Source organism: Plectropomus leopardus, chromosome 2, assembly GCF_008729295.1.
Source record: "Plectropomus leopardus isolate mb chromosome 2, YSFRI_Pleo_2.0, whole genome shotgun sequence".
Lineage (NCBI taxonomy): Eukaryota > Metazoa > Chordata > Actinopteri > Perciformes > Serranidae > Plectropomus > Plectropomus leopardus.
Window position 1 is genome coordinate 4,276,688 of NC_056464.1, and position 24,274 is coordinate 4,300,961.

Below are 24,274 nucleotides of genomic sequence, written 5' to 3' on the forward strand. Positions count from 1 at the left end.
CATGAAGAGTGGGATTAGTCAGCATATTTAAAGGGATGACACATCCCCCTGGTTACAAGTATAGCCTAAAGTCAACACTGAGATGGTTTTTAAATATTAGTACTCAGCTCATGCTTAAAAAAGTAAAGCTATAATTGACTGTCACATTCTTATCTTGTTCATTCTTGAACTTATAAAAACATTTGTGCCAAAATTCAAGAAGAGATATCAAGGTCAAGAGAATGACACTGATGCAAGGTCATGGTGACCTTATCTGTTGACCATCAAAATATAATCAGTTCGTCGCTGAGTCTCACAGAATGTTTGTGCCATATTTGAAGAAACTCCCTCAAGGTGTTTGTGAGATTTTTTGTTGCTCCCAAAAACCTAGGTTGTGCTACTAAATACTGTTAAAAGTGACAGACCTTTACTGTAAATTCTTGTGAACATGCCAGTAAACAAAATCTAGCAGAATTCAAAATTCCTATGTCTGCCTTTTAAAAAGACAGGTGCTAAAATGGAGTGTTTCAGACAGCAACTGGATATAGCTATTTCAGCAATATGACTATATGAGAAATTGGATGCACGTTTTTCTTTCCTTTGTATCTGTTATATACCAAGCTTGGCAATAACTAATTATTTCCTTCCTATCAACAACAATAAACAAATCATCACATATGGAACCTTCCAGCCTCAACTCCAAAGAAGTTCAGAGGTGGTGACGTTGTTGGGGGCACCTACCTCCAGTAGACGAGCACAGCCAGCAGGAGCACGAGGCAGAGGAAAGTCAGAGCTGAAACCACCACCAAAGGTACCAGCCACTCCACACGGCCCAGCCCTGCAGCAGACCCGGGCCTGGTCTGGTGGGTCAGGTTGGTCACGGCACTGGGACGCTCTGAAAGAAAAAGATGGAGAAACTAATGAGGGGAAAGATGTCTACAGAAGAGAGGCAGCATGAGAGCATTACTGTTTCCTTTGATTTACCTTATCATTAAAAAGTAAATTATGATTGCACAACGGAATGCTTAAAGAAGCATGATTTTAGTGTTTAGGGCTGTCCAGAATACCATTTTATGGGCTCCAGAGCTTTGGCATTAATTAACGGCAAATAACTGGAGCTTTGGTTGGGAGGGGGGTGGCAGACACCTTGGGTCCCAGAGCTTCACCATCGTAAGGTCAGGGAGATAACATTTGCTTCACTTTTTCACCGTCGGATGGGAGAGACCATGCGCCAGGTGAGAGAGAGACACTGTGCGCCACAGAGCTTCAGTGTTACGTGAGAGACAGCCCGGTGTGCCCTCAACTCCCTGACAGCTTTGTGACACTTACACTCTGTTGTTATAAAAACTTTGACAGTTATCAGTGCAATAATTTGTGTCCAGTGTTCTAAATTACTCTGTTACATTTTGTTGTGTGCTTGAAATGATAAGTATCCTTATTACGGAAGATATGAAATTCACCTGCTCTGTGCTGCAGGACAGAGCTCCACTCAAGGTGAGCTGCAGGGGAGGCTCCGTGTTTGCCTTCCGGTGCTGCTCACACCAACACAGAAATCGGACTCGACTCAGTCAATAAACCCGTTGATAACCACTGGGTAAAATGATTGTTAGTGTCACTGTGAGTGTGACAGGTGCAGCAGCAGGATTACAAACACCGAAATGTCATTAAGCCTCTGCAAAAAGAAAAAAAAAAAAAAAAAAAAAAAAATCTAAATGCCTAAATTGAAAACCAAATACCTACCCAATTAATGAATACTCGAACAGCTGAATATTTGGGTCCAGCACTATTAGTCTTTAGATTATATTCAATAAGCCTGGCTTTCACTTTACACCTGTCTCTGCCACTGTATAGGCCTGCAATCTCCCAGGAAACTGGAGGTTCAAACTACGGCACAAAGGAAGTGCGTCAACGACTGTATGAAATAATGGACGTAGCCACTGTGACATCAGCCATTGGTTTGTGGACTCCTGTTTTGGCCATCACCATCTTGGATTTTTGGAGCCAGAAGTGACCATATTTGTACAAAAGGATGAGATAACACCAATTTCAGCTTAGCCAGTATGGTGTATTTTCAGCTATGTTTCATTGTGATAATACTAATGCTAGAGAAATACATCACTAAAGCTGAACCCAACGTACTTACTGAAAAACTGGATATCCGACTCCTTAAAATCCTCTTTCAGTACAACGGAACGCTGAACAAAACTTTTTTTGGTGACCAAAACATTACAATTAACTTTAATGTACTGAAAACCTACTAAAATAGCAACAGCTATGACTATATTTATTACTTTATGACTATATTTATTACTTAATCAACATTGTTGCAGCCATGCCCGTAATTATATGCAGCTCTAACCCCTAATAGAATTTGAACAAGTGGGTAACATAAAAAAATGTATACAGTTGTCATGACTGGTGAAATTTACTATATAAACCTATAGGGATTGACTTGCTCTTGGAGCCAGCCTCAGGTGGCCACTCAAGGAACTGTATTTTTCGGCAGCATGTTAAAATTATGTGTTGGCAACAAGAAATCAATGCTAATGCAGAGTCTATCAGGGTTTTTTGTCATGGTGACCACAAGTCCTATAGGGCTGGGTCAAACATACATGGACTTTCAACCAGGAGGCTGCTAATTATGTCCTGTATAAGACCAAAAGTCAACGTAGTTATGTGGCTTAACAGAGTTAACATAACTACATGAAGTACTTTACATAGGGAATTTACATAACCATGCAAAACACAAAGATTTATGTCACTTACGTAGTTATTTTAGCCCAAACCACTGTTTTTTCTTCCCTACACCTTACCAAACTGCAACCACTTCACGAAAAAAAAAAACAAAGCGTCTGTTTGTAACAGACTTTTTTTTTCAGCACAAAATTTTAACACATTTGTGCCCTAAAATGTAATGCATTGTTTAAAGGTCATGTCCATTTCAAGTATTTCTGTGAGACAACTGGTGAATCACTTCACAAATCTTGGAATAAGGCTGTCCACAGGTTTACGCTGAAAAAACTGACAAAACCAAAATTTTCTCAAAAACGTCAGTATGCTTACTAAAGTCACTTGCTGCTGCATGTCCAATAATACAATTAACAATGGAAATAAGGAGCTACCTAACAGCTAACAGCTGGGGTACAAAAACTCTGATAAACTGTGGATGGTAATGAGACATGCCCTGAAAAGCACGAAATCTGTGGAAAAACATTTTGCTGTTCGGATTCCTAATTCTACATTGGTAGAAGCCTTTCAAAGTTTGAGTGGCCTCTTTTGGAACATGTTTTGTCTAATTCCATGTTTATATTACCATGCAGTACTTAAGTACTACTACACTTTATAAGAATTTGCATATAGTTTGGAACTGCTAAACTAGACTAAACACGTCCTGGACTCACTCAATACATTTACACACACAATAAAGTGGAGCTACGGTTACAGCTCGACTAGACTATTTGATTGGACTGCTGTCCTTGTCCCAGTGCACAAGCACCAAGGTAGAATTGATATATTGATGGAAGTTTATCCGACTTCGCCACAGTAGGTGGCGATATGTGATCTTTCAGCTAGCTGCTCTTGGACCTTCTTCCGGTTGACCTTTTACGTCACATACCAAACAAGTTAGCTAGCAGCAAAATGGGTTGCATGTCCAACGATGACAACATGGATAAATTTTCAGCGTTGTACACGTTAAACAAACTCTATGCTGAACTATATACTTGTATCTTGTTTTTTTTTTTTTTTCCCTAGTCGGCATTTATGCTGTTTGACTTCTGTTTCAAAGCCTGGTCCGGGGAGTATGGAGCATGCGCAGAACACCTAGGCCAGTTCAGGTCTGGTTTAGGTGTATACATGAAAGAGTAAATCAACTCCAACTGCAATATCTAACTGTGTTAGTCCGACTTTGAGAATTTACTTATATGTTCACATGTATTTTACAAGTCCAGTTTCAGTCAGACTGACGCAATAATTCAACTTTTTCTAACATCATGTGAACATACTGAGTGCACTCTGTACAGGACTCACAAAGAAACAGATCAATATCTCATGCTGGGTACGACAGCAAAAAGGCATGTTTACCAAAACATGATGTTACTTTAACTTCATCTAACTGAAAAAAACTGACATTGCTGCAGCAAATAAAACCCATCACATGAATCTAGATGAATACAGGTCACTACAGACTGACACGCTGTCTCCCAGATGATGTCCTCCCTGCCCTGAGCCCTGCACACTCTGCACACTCTTTGAGGAAGTGCAGCCAAATAACTGCATCAAAACAACACACAGCTCTGGAACATTTTGACTCTTTTGTAAAATCCAATTTGCTTTTAGGTCCCTTAATCTGCACCGCAACCCTCACCACCACCTACCCACTTCAGCGGCTGCCGCCGTGACGTTGCTGGAGCTGACGCCGGCCCCCATGGCCTTCAATCTGCAGCTTTTGCCTGGAGCCGAACGCTACATCAGGCTGGGCCCCTGCACTGCACCACAGCTGGCTCGCATCGGCATCCACTCTGCATCTCCTTCCTTACATACACACACACGCACAGACATGCACAGTGCACACAAGAGACACCCAGAGATGCTGCCTGCCTGTGTTCCCTTCTCTTTTCCTTCTGCTTCTCTCTTACGATTACGGCGGTCTGCCAAAAATAAATAAATAAATAAATAAATAAACCCTCGCCAGCAGCACGCAAACACATAACACATGCACACACAGCCAGTCACTAATGTGCAGCAAGATACATACTGTACAGGCACTAACACAGCCGACACACACCATACACACACACACACATACACACATGTAACTATAAATGAAGCTTTTTTTCTCCTCCCCTGCAGCTGAGTCTAGCCTACAAGCCTCATCTCCTCTCGCCATGTCTGAAAGTAGGCCAGCACTCAGATCAGAGCGAGAAGAGAGGGAGAGGCAGAGAGAGAGAGGATGAGGGGGCCGCTGGAGGAGTGAGAGTGAGGGAGGGGTGGGGGGCAGTGGGCAGTGGGCAGAGGGCAGAGGAAAAGAGGACAAAAAAGAAGAGATGGAGAGAGAGAGAGAAAACAAAATGAAAAGTATGGCGAAAGTATGGTAAAGTTTGCTCAGCAGAGAAAAAGGGGGATGCAAGAGAGCGAGAAGGACAGATAGAGCAATAGTGATGGGACAATAATGAGGGAATTTGGTGATAAACTGTAAAAAAGTTCACCCTTATTTTTTAGATTTGCTGATTCAGTTCCACAGGATGCAGAATCAGTGTCCCTACTGTGTGGAGGCAGGAAAACTGCCTGTCTTCTTCCTTGACTCTCCACTATCACACTATTTCTGCAATGTAACTAAGGTGGACTCAAGGTTATAAAGCAGCAAGATGCATTTCCAAAGTAAAATACTCATTTTACAGGACCGCCCCTTTTCAGATTATGTTTTATATAGTAAATATTATATAACTGAATCTGATGCATTCATTTAATCTAATCTTAAATTCTTTAAACCACATTAACATCACAGCAAACCATTATTTGCTATGTAAAGATACAGTGGAGTAATGGCATCCTGAGCAGAGGATGAAGTTATGCTCCCCCCTGCGTGTGTTGTAATCCCAATTCCACTATGGTTTGTTGTGATAGACCAGTCTGACCGAATGTGCATGTTAGTGCATAATCCCTGCTTTGCACTGCGCTCAGATGGTGGTTACTGCTGATATCCAGCCTGTTATCATTCTGTCAAATACCGCCGCTTCTGCAGTGATTTCGGCGTAAGATCCCGACACCAAAAGTCACCTTGATGGCGTCAGCTAAGAATGTGGCCAGATGGAATCCCTGGATGACATCTGCCGCAGCAGCATGACACACAGACGGGCGCCATCAGTTGAGAACGTGGCAGGATGGAACCTATCTGGAAAGTGTCAGGTTGAAATGCTGCCGGTAATGCTGTTACAGAGCAATATAAGAGGAAGAGTATCAATCGATCAAACCCAGACTTTCATGTGGGAGTCCGGTTTTTGTTTCCCTCCTGAATGGGATGGGGTTTTTTTCTACATCTTACCATGTGTCTCTTTTGCCGAAACCTAAACATCCATACCCTTGTTGCCTAATCCTCACCATCTATGCCAGCACGTGAATTTGTTGACGTCCCGGCATTGGCTGCCATGTGCTTTTGTTGCCTAAACATAACCATGTGCAGCGCCATCCCTCCATATGCTTGTTTATATCACAGTAGCGGAATCCCAGAACATTAACAGCAGACACAGAAGGATACCTAGATATCACGTGTTGTGATATCAGGACAGCATCATGGCGGGCCTGTAGTGCCCATTTTCTGGTTCCCCCCCAAAAAAAACACTTTTACACAGTGACCTAAAGTGGAAATACAGCAGTCTGGTCTGTGGTGTGATGCCATGGGGCCCTAAAAGACTTTTTCCCATTGACTTACATTGGGAAAGAGACACCTGTAAATCAATGGATGAATTTTTGAGTGTGACAGACTCACACAGTGTCATTTCAGTTTTGGCCACCATGTAAAATTGTTGTTGAACCTTTACGCTGTTCCTAAGGATTTGGCACCACTGAGCAACTTTTTTTTTTTTTTTTTTAATAGATTTTTTTGTCTTGGTTTTTCACCTTTATTTGACAGGATAGCTTTAGGGTGGAAGGGGGGAATAGAGACAGGGGATAGTTACTTCTCCTCTTCCTTGAAAACTTTCAGACTGGGATTTGTAGTTGTTTTTAGCTTACAAGATCATGCTGTCTGAAGTACTGAAAATGCACTCATCATAAAAACACCTCCTACAACAGAGGTTCTGAGCAGAAATGTATACAGTTTCCACTTGTACAAAGTTGTGCAACAACTTTTAAGCTTTTACCCTTGAGTCCCTCCAGCTCAAACAGAATAAAATTCGTTAAATGTGCTTTGACAAAGAGATTGAGAAAGCCATTTCCGGGGAATATCAGAAGATTGCTTTTGTTCATAATAATGTCTGGTCTTGCGCTTAGACTGTGTTTCAAAGCACTTGAAATTGAATTGATGTCCCATGGTGTTTGCTTGGCTAATGCAGTGCCCTGCTGAAAGTCTTGGCTGGTGGGGAGTGGAGGGGGGTAACAGGGAGAGGAAAGGCATTAGGTCTGCTCTCAGCTCCAGCTGCAACTCTGCTAACACTTTACTTTGCTCTACATCGCCGCAATTCATCCACTTTAAATCACTGCAATTTATCACTACTTATCACATTAAGACCTTTGCATGAAGACCAGGCCTTCATGCAAGAGCCCAGTCCCACCTCTTACCCTGCAGACAACACATTCAACACTTTATTTTCCAACTCTATTTTGTCCATACTACAAATTTTTGCACACAAACTCAAATCAAAAAGATTAACTCTAAGCTGTTTACTCTGATAAACATTGTCATTTCACTTAAAAACGCAGCTGGACAGAACCTGCCATGTCTGCATGAAATGCAGCAGGACAGTGTCAGGTAAAAACGCTGATGGCAACAGCATGATATAGACAGCATGAGGGCGTCTGTAGGGTGGCAGGAGGGATGGTGGATGGGTCCAACAAACCCCGGACTTTTACGTGGGAGTCCAGTTTTCGCTCCCCATCTGGATGTGATGTTTTTTTTGGGTTTTTTTTTTTACATGTCACCATGTGCCTCTCTCCCCTAAACCTAACCATCCGTGCCAGCATGTATGTTTGTTGACATCCCGGCATTGTTTGCTATGAGCTTGTGTTTAAACACAAACATGCGCAGCATCACCCCACCATGTGCTTGTCTTGTTGCTACATCCCAGGATGTCAACAGCAGATGCAAAAGGATACATAGACTGTATATGTAGATGCAGAAGTCCACTGCAAAGCTGCAATATGTGATGACTTAAATGGGATGATGAAATCATGAGGTAAAACTACCGTCATTGTACCTCCACATAGGTGAAAGTGGTTGCATCTATTTTTTTTAAATGCTGATTTAAACTGCTATAATAATTTGCCCAGAATCAAAAACAATGTTGCATGACCAGCAGGTGCACACTGGGCCTGTCTAACATGCTAAATGCCAACATGCTCATGTTGGATCCCTCAGCAGCGATTTCTGATTTCTCAGCTTTCACTGCCTAGCCTCATACAGCTCTAAGTGTTAAAGGTGGGCTGGTTATACTGGGTCAGAGAACCTAAGTGGACTTGTTATATCATATTGTATGCTTTAACAAACAAAGGAGTTGAGCCTAAAACAATACTTGTATATAATTTTGTACTCTCTTCCTCCCTGGTTATAGTCAATTCCCAAAATGTATTATCTTTTTATAGACAACTTCTAAAGCTGCAGCGTTACAGGAGAGAGACGATTATAAATATTTGATCAAGGTGTTTGTCCTCAGGTGTGGCTTAAATATTATGTGTTTACTCAGTCTTTATTCTTGATTTTAATGAAAAAAACTATGAGATCAGTGCCACATACATTGCCAGAACCAGCTGATGCACTGGATTTTCTCTTCACATCCCTCTATCTTAATCTTAAAAGAATTACATAACTATTGATCTCACACCTCCAGGAGATAGCGGTTGAGAAAATTAAATTGTGATCATAGCAGCCACTCTACTACATCATCCTGTTACTCCCCACTGAAACATGATAACAGCAATAGTGACATCTGGATATTTTCTTACTCTTGGGAATATTTGGAAACACTGCTGCGTGAATAAAAATTGTATGTCTGTCAAATCAATGGTATTATGTCTTTACTTATTTGCTCAAAAAAGACCCTGCATTACCTTACTACACTGAGGTGGATAAAATCTGTAAGGGCATACACAATTTCAATCCATCCACACATAGAAATACGACCATTCTGTCAGTATAACCTCATGTTAAGAGGTCCTTCAGGAGGGCTTTGAGAGCCATAGATGTCACACACTTGGCTGAATGGTTTTATTTTTGAAGGATTTCTTCAAATTGGATCCTTGACTGGAAAGTGCTTGATAAAGGAACCACCTTTTGCAGAGACAAGTAGGCTACTATTGAGGACTTTCTAAATGCCCCATGTGAACCATATCCAGTTAATTTTAATTATGCTAATGGGAGAAGATTGGGATTAATTTAACAGATTGAAGACATTTGGAAGAAACTAGAGTTACTTACCTCACAGTTGTATGCCTTCAGCAACCAATCAAGTTGAAGTTTATATCCATGTCTGTCCAAACTCGTGGCTCCACAACAGTAAACAATGCTTCAAATATCACTACATCATTTTATCCTATTACAAATTTGTCTGAAATTGTCATAATTAGTATATGAATTCTCCAGTTAAGCTAAAAACATATTTTGTGAAGTCCAGTGACCTTCACTGCTAACTTTTTAATCAGTTCATCCTTGAGTCCAAGAGGACATTTGAGCCAAATTTGAGAAAATTCGCTGTCGGACTTCTTGAATACCGCATTCATGAGATTAGGATGGACAGATATATGGACAACCTGAACGTACAATGCCTCTCGCATGGTTGTCACTGACGCAGAGGCAATAAAAAATCTGGGTCATGTACCTATGGATGGTGTCACTAAATGAGTCAAAACACTTAGGACAAGTGATCACATTTGTACAAAAAAGAAAACTTGATAATTAGCAGTTCTATAAATTCACAGCCTTTCTTCTTGCTCTACAAATGTTTCAAGTTTATTGTTTACACAAGGTTTAAGCACATGACTTGACTCACCAGTGTGGATGGAGAAAGGCCAATGCTTCTTGTCCCTCCCTGAGCTGGGTCTGAGTGTTGCCACTGGATCCTTTGGGGCAAGGAATTCTGCCGTTTCCTTGGCTGCCCCTGTGGTGGCAGTGCGGTTAGACTTAAGGGGATTGTGGGTATACACCTCCAGTTGGTCCTCTATACCAGGTGGCATGTTAGTTGGATCTGGTTTTGTCTTTTCTTTCTCCTTTGCCGTAGCGTCTGGTGTCTCGCTGGGCGGCTCCTTCACTGCTGTGCTGCTGTCCTTCTTCCCTGCCTCGCCCACATGTCCTGATCCTTTCCTCTCCTTCTTCTCGTCTTTCTCTTCTTCTTCCTCCTCTTCCTCCTTATCCTCTCCTTCCCTCTCTCCATCCTCTCCTTGACCCTTGCTGTTCTCTCTGTCCTCACCCCCAGCATCACTGTTATCTTTGGCTGTGGCTGCCGTGACAGCGGAGGCAGAGGTGGTGGCGTCTTTGGCGGCCTCGGTGGGTTGGGCGGTTTGGCGAGAGGGATTATGGGTTGGCGCTCTGCTTGGCCAAACAGAGCTGGGGAAGGAGGAGATAACACCACCGCTGAAGCCCAGGCCAGCAAGTAAGGTACTGGTCACCACGGACGCCACTGTTGCCTGACTACCGCTGGAGGATGGGCCAATTCCTGTCGCCATGGAGACAAAGGAGAAGGGGATGCCTGAGGAGGTCCAAGTGGATGAGCCAGAGGAGATGGGAGCCATGTCAGCTGAGGAGGCTGGAGACACTGTCGGCTGAGAAAGAAATAATTTACTGATTAAAATATAAATCATTTGTTGTTTTTCTACTCAGTGAACTTTGACACCATTGACTAAAGTCTGCTCCATACTTTATGCATTCACATGACTGCAAGGGTCTGCTTGAGTTCACATGATGTAAATGTTAACATTTGCTCATGTTGACATTGACCTCATGTCATGACCCCTATGTGGATATCCGTGTGGGTTTTTGTGAATGCGCAGACTTTGCATGTGTGCAAGTGTGCCAACTGGGCATGCTCCTGTAGAGGATGTGTCCTCACAACAGCAGCCACAGGTTCAATTCTGGCCTCGGGCCTTTCCTGCTTGTCACTCCCTCTCTCTCCCCCTTTCACACTTGTGCTGTCCTATCAATTAAAGGCAAAAATGTCCTAAAATATATCTTTAAAAAAAATGTTTGGGAACAGAATCTTTTAATATGAAACATTGAAAACACTTTAGAATTCAAAAGAAATGTGCATTAAAATAAGGAACAAGGCAACAGGATATTTTTCTTGCTAAAGTAAAGAAAGGTATAAAATTAAGCAAAACGAAGGACCTCACAAATTTAGAATTAAGCATGTTACGCTCAAGTTGTTTGATTTATAGATTTGATGTTTGTCTGTGTGTCAGAAAAGTAAAGAATGATTTTTACTTTTACTCTTCCAAACCTTTTCAAAAACCTGGAAAGAAGGCAATATGCAACTTAAGAAGAAATGACCCAGGCACGAACAAGAAAAGAGGAAGAGGTACAAGACAATCAACTCAAAATTTGTAAACCAACAAACAAACAAACAGGAAAGTTAAAAAAAAAACATAATGACCTAAACCAAAATGCTTAAAAATTACAGGAATCATAATAATGAATATAATTCTCCAGACATTTCCCCTCGCAGTTTAAAAATAAAATTTGACATTTCTTGCCACATTGCTCATTGCCTTTCTTTTACCCCATGTTTGTACTATAGTGTCAGAAAAGTCCAAAATGACTTCTTCCTTAACTCTTTGAAACCTGGGCATGTTGGCTTGATGTCTTTCAAAAACATAGGAAGAAGGCAATGGGCGACTTAAGAAGATATGAGCCAGAATTTAGCATGATAATAGTTAAAACAACAACAACATATAATCATGGTTATTATAAATATAGTTCCCTGGACATTTTTCAAAAACTAAATTGACAGTTTCTCATTAAGTTGCTCACTGCCTTTTCCCCCATGTTTTTTTGACAAAAAAAAAAAAAAAATCAGAACACTTTGCTCAGAGACATTCTTGCCCTAACAGGGAACAATGCTCATATAGACACTGCTCTCTGCTGGATAAAACATGAAAAGACAATAGTGGTGATTCACCTCTGCTTCCCTTACCATTCCAGTTTTCACGATCCTCGTCCCCTCAAATATCCTTGTGGTGTTTGCTGAAACACAGGAGAAAAAGAAAAACAAACAAAAAAAAAAACAGGATAATCCACAGTTAAACACAGGAGAGACACCCAGGCAACACTTCAATTGAGGGGGTGTCCAATAGTAATCCATGAGTGCATTGCAAGCGCATTAATCACAACATGACAGAATGTAAATGCACAACGCTGAATACTTAATGGCGCAGCCAATACACGAAATTAAGTTAGATGAAGTGAATTCCTCTCACTGCATTTTATCTGCTCACTGTTAGTTCATTTCTTTCCCTTCATCTGTTATTTGTTCCTTTAGCCTACAGCTGTTGATACGAGCTCATATAAATAACCTGAATATGAAAGATTTTGTGATATTACGATCAAAGGGATCCTAACTGTCAGAAAATAGTGTTTGCACAATTGTAAGACAATATGTACGGCGTGTTGAGAGAGACCTGTGTACATGAAAGAGATACGTGCTGATGCTCGTATTGACGCTCATGATGACATTAGAGATAATGTGGCTGCAATTCATGAGCACTTGAGGTCTAAGTGGTGTGTGTGTGTGTGTGTGTCTTTGTTACCTCTGAAGAGCATGCTCTGGCTGAAGTCGCTACGCATGTCGTTCATGCAGACGGCCTGGACTCGAAACAGGTACAGCACATCGGGGGAGACTGGAGAAATAACGGCCTCCTGGACAAAACACACACACCAAAATATGTTAAATCCTCTAAATTTGTATCAAAATAATTCAGTTACAGGGAAGGGAGTTTATATGGGAGTTTATATTTAGGGGGTGCTGCACAGATTAAGTCCTGGTTAAGTCACTCTTAAAGACGTTTCTGGATCTAGAGAAAAAAATATCCCTAGTACAAACCTTCCAGTTCAACCCCAAATCAAAAATACACACTTTTCCTCTAACCTGTAGTGCTATTTGTCAGTCTAGATAGTTTTGGTATGAGTTGCCAAGCACTGGAGTTATCTGACTTCTCTCCAATATAACGGAACTAGTCTCTCAAAAATAATGGAACTAGATGGCACGGCTTGCGGCTTTAAAACCAATATCTACCTTTTAATTAATTTTAAATGTGCATTGTGCGAGTCATTTTTAGGGATCGTACAACTGATTTTTGATTTTTAACCATACTGTAGATGCACAGGTGGGCTAAAAACAAGAACCTTTCCCATGCAGCAAAAATATTTCACCTTTTTGTGATCCAGATTTTGTCAAAAATTTTGTTTTTGATGTTCTTCCATTCATGTTGATTTTGTGTATAATATTTTCTTTCTAAGGAAAACAAGTTTTTGTGATATTACCTCAACTTTCCTTAAAAATATTACATGACTTTTCCAAAACTTTCAGGGTATATTTAGTTTTCAAAAACATTTCCAGGCTTGGAAGTTGCTATGTGAAAATTCTTCTTCATAACCATACAAACCCTTGGGGTTTAATATCCGTATTTTAGGTGGTGTAGACTACAGGCACATTAAAGTCTGGAGTGACTGGACAACACACACATGATACACATGGACGAAAATAGCAAAATTGACAGTGCCTGAACCAGACCGGTTTTCAGGCATCAGTGGACTTATTGGTCATCTTGAGGAACACCAGGGGAGGGCAGAAAATAGTGGCTTGGAATTATTATGTCCATACACTTTACATGTCCACTTTTACTGCTTCTAAAATAAATTAAATGTATGCCCGACAGAACTAAAACAGTTGGAAATAAAAAGTAAGAGTTGAAAAAAAATCACAAAAAGTGCAGAAAAACAGAAAGAAAAAACATCCAGAGACCCGCCTTGAGACATAATCAGACTGCAGTGTTACAGCCTGTTATGCAGGTAGGCCACTGTGTTCTCCTAATGAAGCCACAGCGAAGGTCAACCAGGAAGGCCATCTCATCCCCATACACACTATTATTTCTCCTCGGCCTCTAATATATTCAGTTTACTTCACATTTTTACTGTTGCTATTCCAAGACAATGCACCTCTCCCTTTCTGTGGTTCAGCCTAAAACCTAACAAACAAGCTGTGTTTCCTTATTCCCCCAAGGTCATTATCTCACCGTCATTGTACACAAAATAAAATGAAAGCTGAAAGGTCCACTTTTTAGACAGGGTGGTTTTCAAGCTTTCAGAACCAGTTTATAGATAGAAGTCACGCTGCTTTGGATCAGCAGAATGATAAAGTTAGAATATACATGAAGTCTGCTCTGTTATCAATCTCTATCACATTAGGGGGTGAAAATATCATCTTAAAGCCAGTAAGAGATTAATTCCAGTCGAGCCTAGTTTTAAAGGTATATTAGACTCTCACAAGTTATTCCTCTACTGCTTCTTTCGCTTTTGACTATGTCATTATTTCACCAAAGTTTCGTTTTTTTAATCAAGTCTGACAAATTTATCAGCCAGCCATTTCATAAGCCATTTTATCGCTGCAGATAATCAGAATCACACTGAGTTACAAAGTGCTAAGATACAGCAGGCCACTGGAAAATAGCTCCTCTTGTTTTATGGTTTTAAAAAGGTAAAATGTTTAATTTAACAAATGAAGGGACCATTTTTAATAATCCTATATATTCCTTCCTGTTAACTCCCCCCTCAATGTAGAAAACACACCAGGGAAATAACGTTTAACTTATTAAAGCTATACGAATCAATATTTTTACGTGAACAATGGATCAAATTACTGGGTGCAAAGTGAAGGGGGTTTCTGGAAGTGACACACCTAAAGAGAATCATCACCAACTCTACAGTTCCCCCTACACAATCTCATTCCAACTTTTCACTTTTCGCTGCTTTGTCAGTAGACTTTCATGTCTACATATTACACTCTAGGCATCCTCCTGTGTCTGCTGTTGATGTTCTGTGATGCCACAGTAAACGCCAGGATTTCAACAAAAGCACAAGGCAACCAAAACCAGGATGTCAAAAAAATGACATAGTTTGGATTAAAAAAAAACCATCAACAGCAGCGATTTGTAAAGCAGAGACAGGTTCCGTCCGACTGCGTTATCAACTGACGCTGCCCGTCGCCGTATTATACTGCTGCAAAAGGTGGCTTTTTGCATTGGTGTCTGACGCTGGAATCACAACAGTATTTGACAACTTTGGAATGAAAACGGGATGGTTTGCCTCAGCTCACCACAGCATTTTAGCATATTTTAGCTTGTTTTGGTTTTATGGTCTGCAATGTCACTCATTCTAATCTCTGTATGACTGGTTGGTACTTGTTGCCTTCATTGGTTGAATTGGTTCAGTTCAGGCAAATTGTGTGGGGTTAGTTAGAGTTCAGGTAAGAATATCATGGTAAACAAATCAGAAGCAGAGTAAAACAGAGTAAGGATGGCCATTTCTTCGTTATCCGTGGGAGGACCCTGAAAAATAAACACCCTGGCATGATATAACATTAACCCAGCCGTACAGATCCTGACCGGCTAAAGTTTGCCGCAGTCCAACTACTACTTTATAACCTTGGCCGCAGCAGAGGAGAGGCTGGTAGCCCAGATACGATGCAACTGAACCGGGTAGAGACATTGCTTAACCTTGCAAGGGTCGAAATATAAGAAAGAGACACCTTGCACACCACATTCCCCTGTCACTTTGGAACATTGAAACACAACAAAGCTGACATACACCAAACCCTTTACACCAGTCCTGTGTCATCTCAGCACAGACCCTGAATAGGAACCCTAGATGTCCAAGAGATAGGACTGTATAAACGGGCAAGGCGTCGACCACGGCACTCACTCAGCTGAACAAGCTGACACTGCCAAAACACATGAAGAGTTTGCATGGGCCACAGTCAGAGAGCCTTCCTATAGGTTTGGCAGAAGCACTCACGCAGAAGCCATTGGGCAAGGTGTTTCTTGAATGGGGCCTTACCTTCCCTTGCCTCAAAATCCCCAGGCAAACAATCCATGCATCTGATAGCTGCTTGCAATCAATTCAACATTCTAACGCCCAAACTGGGCAAAGCAGAGAGAAAGTGGAAAAAAGCAAAGACAGAAAGTGCCCGTAAAACTCTTAACCTGAGAGAACTCGTTAAGTTCTTGTCCGAAAGTGTGAACTCAATCCATCGAGAAAGCTGATTAGTGGGCAAATTGCCACAGCAAACAGCACTGTGTACTGCTAAGCCTACTTTGGGATGCGCACATCTTGATTGGCCAGCTACTTCTAAATAAATATCAACAGAGTGGAGGATAGTCTTACCCACGGAATCGCAAAGAGCACAGCGCCAGTGTAACATAGAACTGCACTTTCTCCCAAGTAATACGTCTACAGAGGATTCAACAGTGTTTCCATTTCCACTCAAATAAGCGAAGTAGCTTGACATTGAATAATTTGTTCTAATCTCTTAGTAAGGAATGGAAATGTCGCGTCAACCTGTTTTTAAAGTGTTTATCTTTAAATGCAGACTTTAGAGGAAGTGGAGTGTGAATTGGGTTATAATTCATGTAAAACTCAGTGAATAGACGGCTGAAGGCTCACAATATCTCAGTGGCAGTGCCATTTTGTTATGATATTCACACTGACATTGACACTGATGTGGTAATGATATGCTGATGTGAAAATGATACATACAGCACCTTCAACAAAAACAAGCACACATTTTCATTTTAAAAGTTGAATTGGGTTAATTATAAGTTTTCACATTCTCACTGCGAATTGCCACACAACACCTTCAATTTCCCGCATGCATTCAGAGGGAACTAGATATCATCGCCACAAATGCACCATGGGACTGCGCAGAATATCTGACGTACAACTGATAGCTTTCATGAGACGGTGGTGCTCTGTCAGACGTGGGTGTTGCTGTTTACACTGACGCTGTGGAGAATTTACGCTTCCAGCTGACTCCTGCTCTCACACAGATGGGTGGCAAGATTGAGCAAATCAAAAGGTTTCATGTAAACATCTCAGGGCTTTAACATACAGTGGCATCAGCGGCGGCTGATAAACAAAAAGGATTCTGCTTTACAGAACTGATCTGCACCATTACTCTATTTATACACACTCACAATGCCATGTTTTAGTATAAATACACACCATTTGACTACATTATCCTCATTTCCTCTTAGTAAAGTTGCTTACAGGAACAGTGCAAATGGAACATGAAAAAAAAAAAAAAAGATTAACACATTTCCTATGAAGAAAGTATTACTCCTAAAAATAAAAATGTCCATTTTTTATTCAATACCTGAGGAAAAGGACTATAGTCAGAAAATAATTTATTCATAGTCAATAAAAGTCAGTTTTATTTTACTTTGTGCTAACAAGTAAACTTTAGTGTCTACAGCTATTGGTAACAGTAGTGACAGTTTTAATCTATTTTCATGTGACTATTTCACCCAAACTTCACGGATTTCATGGAATAACTCTGTACCTAATAAACTGGCAACTGAGAGTATATTCTGTGTAACTTTTCATATGAACGCTTTGATACTGAAAGGGATAGGAGGCTTGCTGTGTTACTCGATAACATTCTGACTTGGAATGTTAACACAATAGTCCTTTAGTCCTAACTTAAAAAAGGACATTACACAATTTTGGTAGAGTATCCAGAATAAGGAGAAGATTAATATAAAACTCATGTGTGGGTATTGAGATTGATATAGGCTGAAAAGCCAAGAGTCAACTGGGATTTTTCAGCCCATTCTTATTCTGACCACCATTTTATCTGTGCAGATACCAACGACAAAGGCCACCTTTTGGTGCAGTATGATACTTCCATTGTGTTTTGATACTCTGCCAATCAAGCGGACAACACCTGGTGCGGTTGTATGATATGTGGACCGATGGTGTCAGTGGATAACATGGCCAAACAGAATGTGTTGCGGATGTATGATATGCCTCTGGACGTGTTATGTTGAAATGCCGTCAGTATCAACATAATATAAGGGCCTTTCAGGTCCTTATATTATGGACCTTCCAGGTCCTACAAGTGGTGGATGGTTCCAGCAAACCCTGGTCTTTTACCCGGGAGCTCAGCGTTTGCTTCCTGTATGGATGTAGAGCCAAACCATGACTTTTTTTCTAAACCTAACCATGTGTGCCTTTGTAGCCTAAATCTAACCATGTGCCTTTGTTGACATCCTTGCATTGGTTGTGGCATCCCAAAATGTCAAAACCAGATGCAGGAGGTGGAGAGCATAATATGTGTGAAAGTGCACTGACAAAGCAGCAAGATGTGACAACTTGAGATGAGAATGTGTTTTTTGACCATCAAGTGATTGAATTATTTTCAAACCTATCACTCCAACTATTGGGTCACTGAACCCAGGTTATTATTTATTTCTATGTGTGTTAAAACCCGCGCTCATTTGCCTTCTACACGTTATGTTAGAGATAAGTCTCTTGCCTTGTCTACAGATCCTCTGATCCTCTGATCCTCTGAGTACCCCCTCCCCCCTTCTCACAAGTGGTACGGGCCATTAAATAGTCCAGTCCAGAGTGTTTTATTACATGGGGATTCTCCATTGATTTTGACAAGGGGGACGTGTGTGGGATTTGGGGGTCCTAAAGCTATGTAAGTCCCTGTTGTGACCTAGATAGAGGCGTCAGGGGAGGATATGAGGAATAAGAGCAGAATCAAAGGGCTGACAGAAAGAGGGAATGAAAAATAGCGTGTGGGAAGGGGGCGTTGGGGGGGAGAAGGCAAGAAGAGGAAGAGCAGGAGGGGTGAGAGAGAGTGAAGTAGATTTCAGAGGGAGGGATAGTCTCTTGAGTTAATGATGGGTGGATAAAACACTTCCCACCTCTCTCCCTGCATCTCTCGTCACAGCAGAATCCCAGTTCTGAAAGCTGGTGCCGCTTCCACAGCCAGGGGGCACTCTGATTCCTTTTTTGCAGCCGTTTCTGTTTTCTTTTTTTTTCCCACAGAGCCACTGGCCCAAGGTCATGCTTTTTGCACAGGCTGGCAGCCCTGCATCCCCTCCAGCTTAGCATTAGTATTCTGCTAGCCGATCGGCAGACCACAATGTAAGGGAATGAAACCTCCTGTCTGCTCCACAGCCTTCTCTCATAGCTCATTTTGGCTCCTGATGAGACCATTTCTAATGAAATTGATGGAGGATGTTGCTTGGTTTGTGTGTGTGTGTTGGCACGTGTGCGTATGTTTGTGATCAAAAGCTTTTGTCCCCCGACAAATTAATAACTACTTTATTAAAACCTCTGCTGACACATTTTCTCATAATGAGTTTTATTTTGCCCAGCCACTGTGTATGTGCCTTTGTGTTTAACAAAAAAAAAAAAAACAACCCCAAAAATTGCATATTTTTAATGATGCAATCAATGCTGATTTTGTACGTGTCAAAACAGTTTGGTTCAAAAACAAGTTATTAGATTTTGCAAGGCCCTCGCAGTCATATTTTGATGATGTAAAATCCTCTGTATTTTTGAAATAACACGCACACACAAACACACACGATTCCTCCCAGTGCAATTGCATTTAGACTATTATTCAACTATGTTAGTCCAGAATCTTCTTGTCATTATTTACAGTACATTTGACTGTGGCTCTGCTCAAAGTTTAGTTTCATTGTCTGATCAGAAGTTACAGTGGACAGTGAATTCTGCACACACAAGCTCAATGTGATGAGGTTAAATCATACTCCATTAATCAAGTTAACCAAATAACATATGGCTGAGGAACGGGGCGGTGGGTGGTGGAATTTCGGCTTGCAATGCATCAGCAGGGAGGGGATGAAGACGGAAGGAGGTAAAGTAGGGGGCTTGAAAAACAAAAGACAGCAAAAGGAGTAAAGGACACAAAGAGAGGAGAGATTCAAAAAGAGGACAAATATAAAAAAAGTGGTTAAATTGCAGCTAAAGTTAGAAATATGAAGCACTTTCTTATGGAAGTGAGTGTGTAGTTTGTGTAATGTGAGTGGGTGTGTTGCTGGTGCTTACTTTCTGATGACCACTTGATAGTTAGCTGATCTGGAATCGGGACTTTGATGTGACCCAGTTGGGTTTAGCAACATCTGTACTTTTGCATCACAGCATCTGTAACAGAGGTGGAGCTGAGGGGGGTGCAGGAGGGGCTTTTGGGGCTCTAATAACTTGTTAAATATCACTGCTTAGTCTGTTGTTGACCATCCAGGATGGTGTGCCAAATTGCACTTGTTAAATGTATTTTGTCTTTTAGAAAAAATACTTTGAACGTTAGCAAAACACACGTGTTTACGTTATCTTCTGTGCAACACAACCACATGCTTAGGTTTAAAAAAAAAAAACATGTTTTGGCTTAACATTCATACCCGACACAATTAGTAGGCTTCAGAGCGAATTATGTTGTTACTAGCAGTGTTTTAAACTGACGCCACTCAGCAGCAAATCATACTGCCTCCACCCAGTGGTGTATCATGACACCGTGGGATTTAGCTGTAATAGCGAGAGTTTGTAAACATGAAGTGTGTGCCGTACTGCTTCCAGCACAGTGAAATGAGGCCAAAATAACTGAGTTTAAACTAAGCAATGCTTATCAATTATCCAACAGTTAGTTCCTAGTACCAAGCAAACTGATTGTTAAAAAAGGCATGTGGAATATGCTCAAATCTGCATAGCAGAACACCTTCCTCATCACTATTAATATCATTCCGCCATTTCTTAACCACTGCACTTGCAGTAATTCCACAACGGTGGAGTGTTTTAGCTTACTGTTTAATTGTAATGTGAGATTATTCGTTTAGCTGACCGATGCTATTAGCAAAGCAAAAGCAAAACTTAAAAGCTAAGTTGGTGATGGATGTTCAAAACATTAGCAGCTTTATTTCTATTGCAGTCACCACACTAGCTGCCATTATTTCCAATCCAAGGCCACGCAGGTGTGTTATGGGGAGTGGATACGTGGAAGTGGCCACATGAGGGATTTCTGGGAGATGATAGTCCATGATTCAAAACTAACGGATAATCCACTCAACTTTTTAAGAGTTATGTGATGCAATAACACCTCTTTTAGCACCTGCTGCATCATGAGGGAGCCAGTTCCTACTGACAAGCACATAGCCATAGCATCATGTGACCCAGAAAAGCCAAAAAGTGTTTCCATTATAGTTTTAAGTAATATGGCTTTTTCGAATTGCCTGAAATACCACACACACAGTCCTTTTTCATTGTTTTCTCTGGTCGTGCATTTGCATCTTTTGACTGCATAGACAGCCTAATTTTATGTGAACACTCTTTAAATCACTGAAATACTTCTTTAAGATTGTAGAGATTACAGGAAACAAATTAAAAATGAGGCTGGGCTTGGTCTACGTCCAAAAAATTTGAAAGGCGCACAAACTTAATTTAAAGCAATCACAGCAATCAAAGGAAAAGTGAGGTCGCCAAAAAAATACGGCGACCCACTGTACCCTTTCTCCTGTCAACCTGACACAGGTGAGACGCATGCTCATCTGGATGATAAATGTCACCGCCCATCATGAAACCAATAATAATATCCCAAAACACTTACAAAAGAAGTTAACAATACCAAAATACAAAGCACCCAAAATCAGCATTAATGGCACACAATTCTCTCCTTTCTAAATCAATTAATGGCTCATATAAAGCCTTAAAAATGCCTTCAATCAGTGACCACAGACATCTTATTTAATTGTTAAGAATTTAAATAAGATCTCTCTGACGGTTTTTGCAGGAACTGCAATATGAAACAAACCAGCACATGCTACAGTAGTCATTATACACAATTCACTATTTAGCCGCAGTGGCTGCTGCTTAATTCCAGTGTCAAAGTCATGGACTAGAAGAGTTAAAGCTAATAGGTCCGCGCACCAAGTAGCTCCCGATAGAGGAGATTTTAATACTTTGTAACATTTGAAACAGCAGGCTCTTCCTCAGACTTCTCCATGGACTAGCACGGCTGGAAGTTGAAATAAACTCCACTGAAACTAACTTCACACGTGGATTTCCTCACAAGGCCTAAAACACAGTGGTGTGATGAAGCACGCCGAGCTGCGGACATGCAATCTGAGCTGTGTGTGAGGAAGAGCTGAAAGCGCTCATTGTTCTTCTGTATCTCTGCGGAATATATGGCAGTACAAACGTGGCTATCGACAGCTAAGAGTCAGAAAAGTCTGAACAGAGCTTCTTCCTTTTATTTTTCTCCTCACACAAACCAGGCCAAGAAAGCACATCAGAGACAGACTCTGTGCGTGTGTGTATGTGGAGAGATGAGCGTTTGTAAAAAAAAAACAAAAAAAAAAACTCATTCAAAGACAATTTAAAGCACTGAGCTCTTTAGAGATGCACACATATTTGATGTTTTAGCTAATGCACTCCATGCTGGTGATTTCCTAATATGTTTCACTCCAGAACACCGTCATACTGGAAATGTCATGATGTGTTTTTGTCTTTTACATTTGACATACTTAAGCACTTTTGTTGATGTGCATGTTGTTGTCTACCCATCATATTTTCACAAATGTTAATGCAGACACTTATTGGATTGCACCGCTTTATAGCAAAGATAAAGTTTTATGAATCTGGGTTATTGGATGGCTGTGGACGCAGACATATTTGGCACCCTGTGTGTGGATTATTGGCATCTCTTGCTTGGCCGAAGGGGATTCAAGCTCTGTTTCTGTGTGCGAAAACTATCGTTATTTACAAATGCTAATTTTTTAAATTGCTGCCTTGATTTGGATTACTGGCAATGATTTTTTTTTTTTTTTTTTTTTATGAATTAGGAATTATAATATGTATGCTTTTATACAGCACGGAGGCCATAGAGAGGAGGTCAGGGAATATAGCGGGACAGCGGGGTTCACATCCTCTTTCTGATGTTTTGGTCGTTTAGGCTACTGATCACAGCTGTCACACAGTTCTTCCCCTGGACATTTTTGGCTTTAGATATCAGAGACAGTTGATCGATTAATGTATCATATAGATCACCATAGCCATTAAATATATAAAAGAAACTAATTTCCACAGCAACATACAATTTACCTTCTCTTTCATTAATTTACTAAGGTTTTTAGGTTTTTTCTTTCAAAAATTTACAAACGGTAAATAAATAAATATGGTTATTTGATTAATTAATTTTGTCTGATTTGTATTAAAGCTCACAATGATATGATTTAGGATACTAAAGCGCTTGGTTAAAGGAATATTGACCCACAAACTTTTTGTTTGTTAAATACACACCCTCTGTTACAATGACTTTGTGAAGGAAACTACCAAAACTGTTTTTCTCACATGCCTCCTCTCTGAATAAAAACTCCACAAAAATTGTCTATAATTTGGAGTTAAAGCTCTCTAACCCATACGGCCACTTAAGTTAAATATTCATTCCTCTAAATTAGAGATGTCAAATTATTTTTTTTATTGCAATTAATTGCAGAATTCCTATTGTTAATTGTGATCAATAGCATTTTAAAGTGCATGTTTTCAATTCCATTATTTAGCTTTACCAAAGAGTTATGAAGTCCATAAACTTTACAAGGTGAAGCAATTCTTACCAGATTGTCTTGATTAAGAATCTAATGACAGCAGGAAACTGCATGGAACGGGCATAAAGTGGGCGTGTCTGTGAAGAAGAGACTCATGGGTATCCATAGAACTCAGATATCTTGAGATCAAGGGTCAAGGGACCCCTGTGAAATGACCATGGTGTTTAACCATCGCCAAAATTAAACCTACCTTTGGAACATTTTTCTGCCCCCTTGTTAATCAGCTAGTATTGTTGGCTCTATTGGATTCCTCAGGTCTCATAGTTTCATATGATACCAGTATCATCACTCTTGCTTAAAAACTCCGGTGCAGCCTCTTAAAGACGGAAAATGCAATTAACTTGCTAAAAAGAAACGCTTAATTATGGACCTTAGTTGCATCATGGTTAACGCGTTAACGCTGACAGCACTACTCCTAATATGACCCGCAGCAGGTTGGAAACAGTAATCTGAGGTAGTTTTGCTGTTGTTAAATGTGGCCCTCATGTATTCCAATTTATCAAATTTTTCCTCCATTTTTGGATTCTTAGTTCAATGTGGAGGCATGCGAGAAAAATAAATTTTCCTTTTAAAATTCTACTTAACACAGGGTGAGTAATTGATATACAAATGATCATTCTGTAGGTGAAGTGCTCCTTTAAGAAAAGGGAAAGATTGTAGTTTTGATTAATACTGATAAATTCAACATGTCCTGTCTTCTTTAAATCATCTTTGTTTTTTTTTATATTTTCAGTAAAGGCTACTATCTTTTTCTGACTTTAAATAACCATAAAGAATGCATTAGGATTAAGCTGTGTTGAATGATTGTTCAAAATAAATTAATAAATAAATTGTGGTTAACATTCTGCAGGAGACTGGATGCGATGCTCATGCATTTAAGTCATTGTTCATCAATCATTTCTGATAATAATAATAACGTATAATACAACAGCAGCATTTCAATGTTCGTATTATTCGCTCAGTGTTCATG

At 40.4% G+C, this 24,274-nt stretch overlaps 1 protein-coding gene across 1 annotated transcript in view; it reads right to left on the reverse strand.

Annotated features, from left to right (window-relative positions):
- Window positions 1–24,274, reverse strand: part of ptprga (protein tyrosine phosphatase receptor type Ga) — a 517,840-nt gene that overhangs the window by 48,597 nt on the left and 444,969 nt on the right. Inside the window, exons 10-13 of the mRNA XM_042498811.1 lie at window positions 12,430–12,538; window positions 11,817–11,866; window positions 9,681–10,449; window positions 721–874 (exon numbers count right to left, since the gene is read on the reverse strand). Coding sequence (XP_042354745.1) covers window positions 721–874; window positions 9,681–10,449; window positions 11,817–11,866; window positions 12,430–12,538 — 1,082 coding nt within the window. The remainder of the gene's footprint in view (window positions 1–720; window positions 875–9,680; window positions 10,450–11,816; window positions 11,867–12,429; window positions 12,539–24,274) is intronic.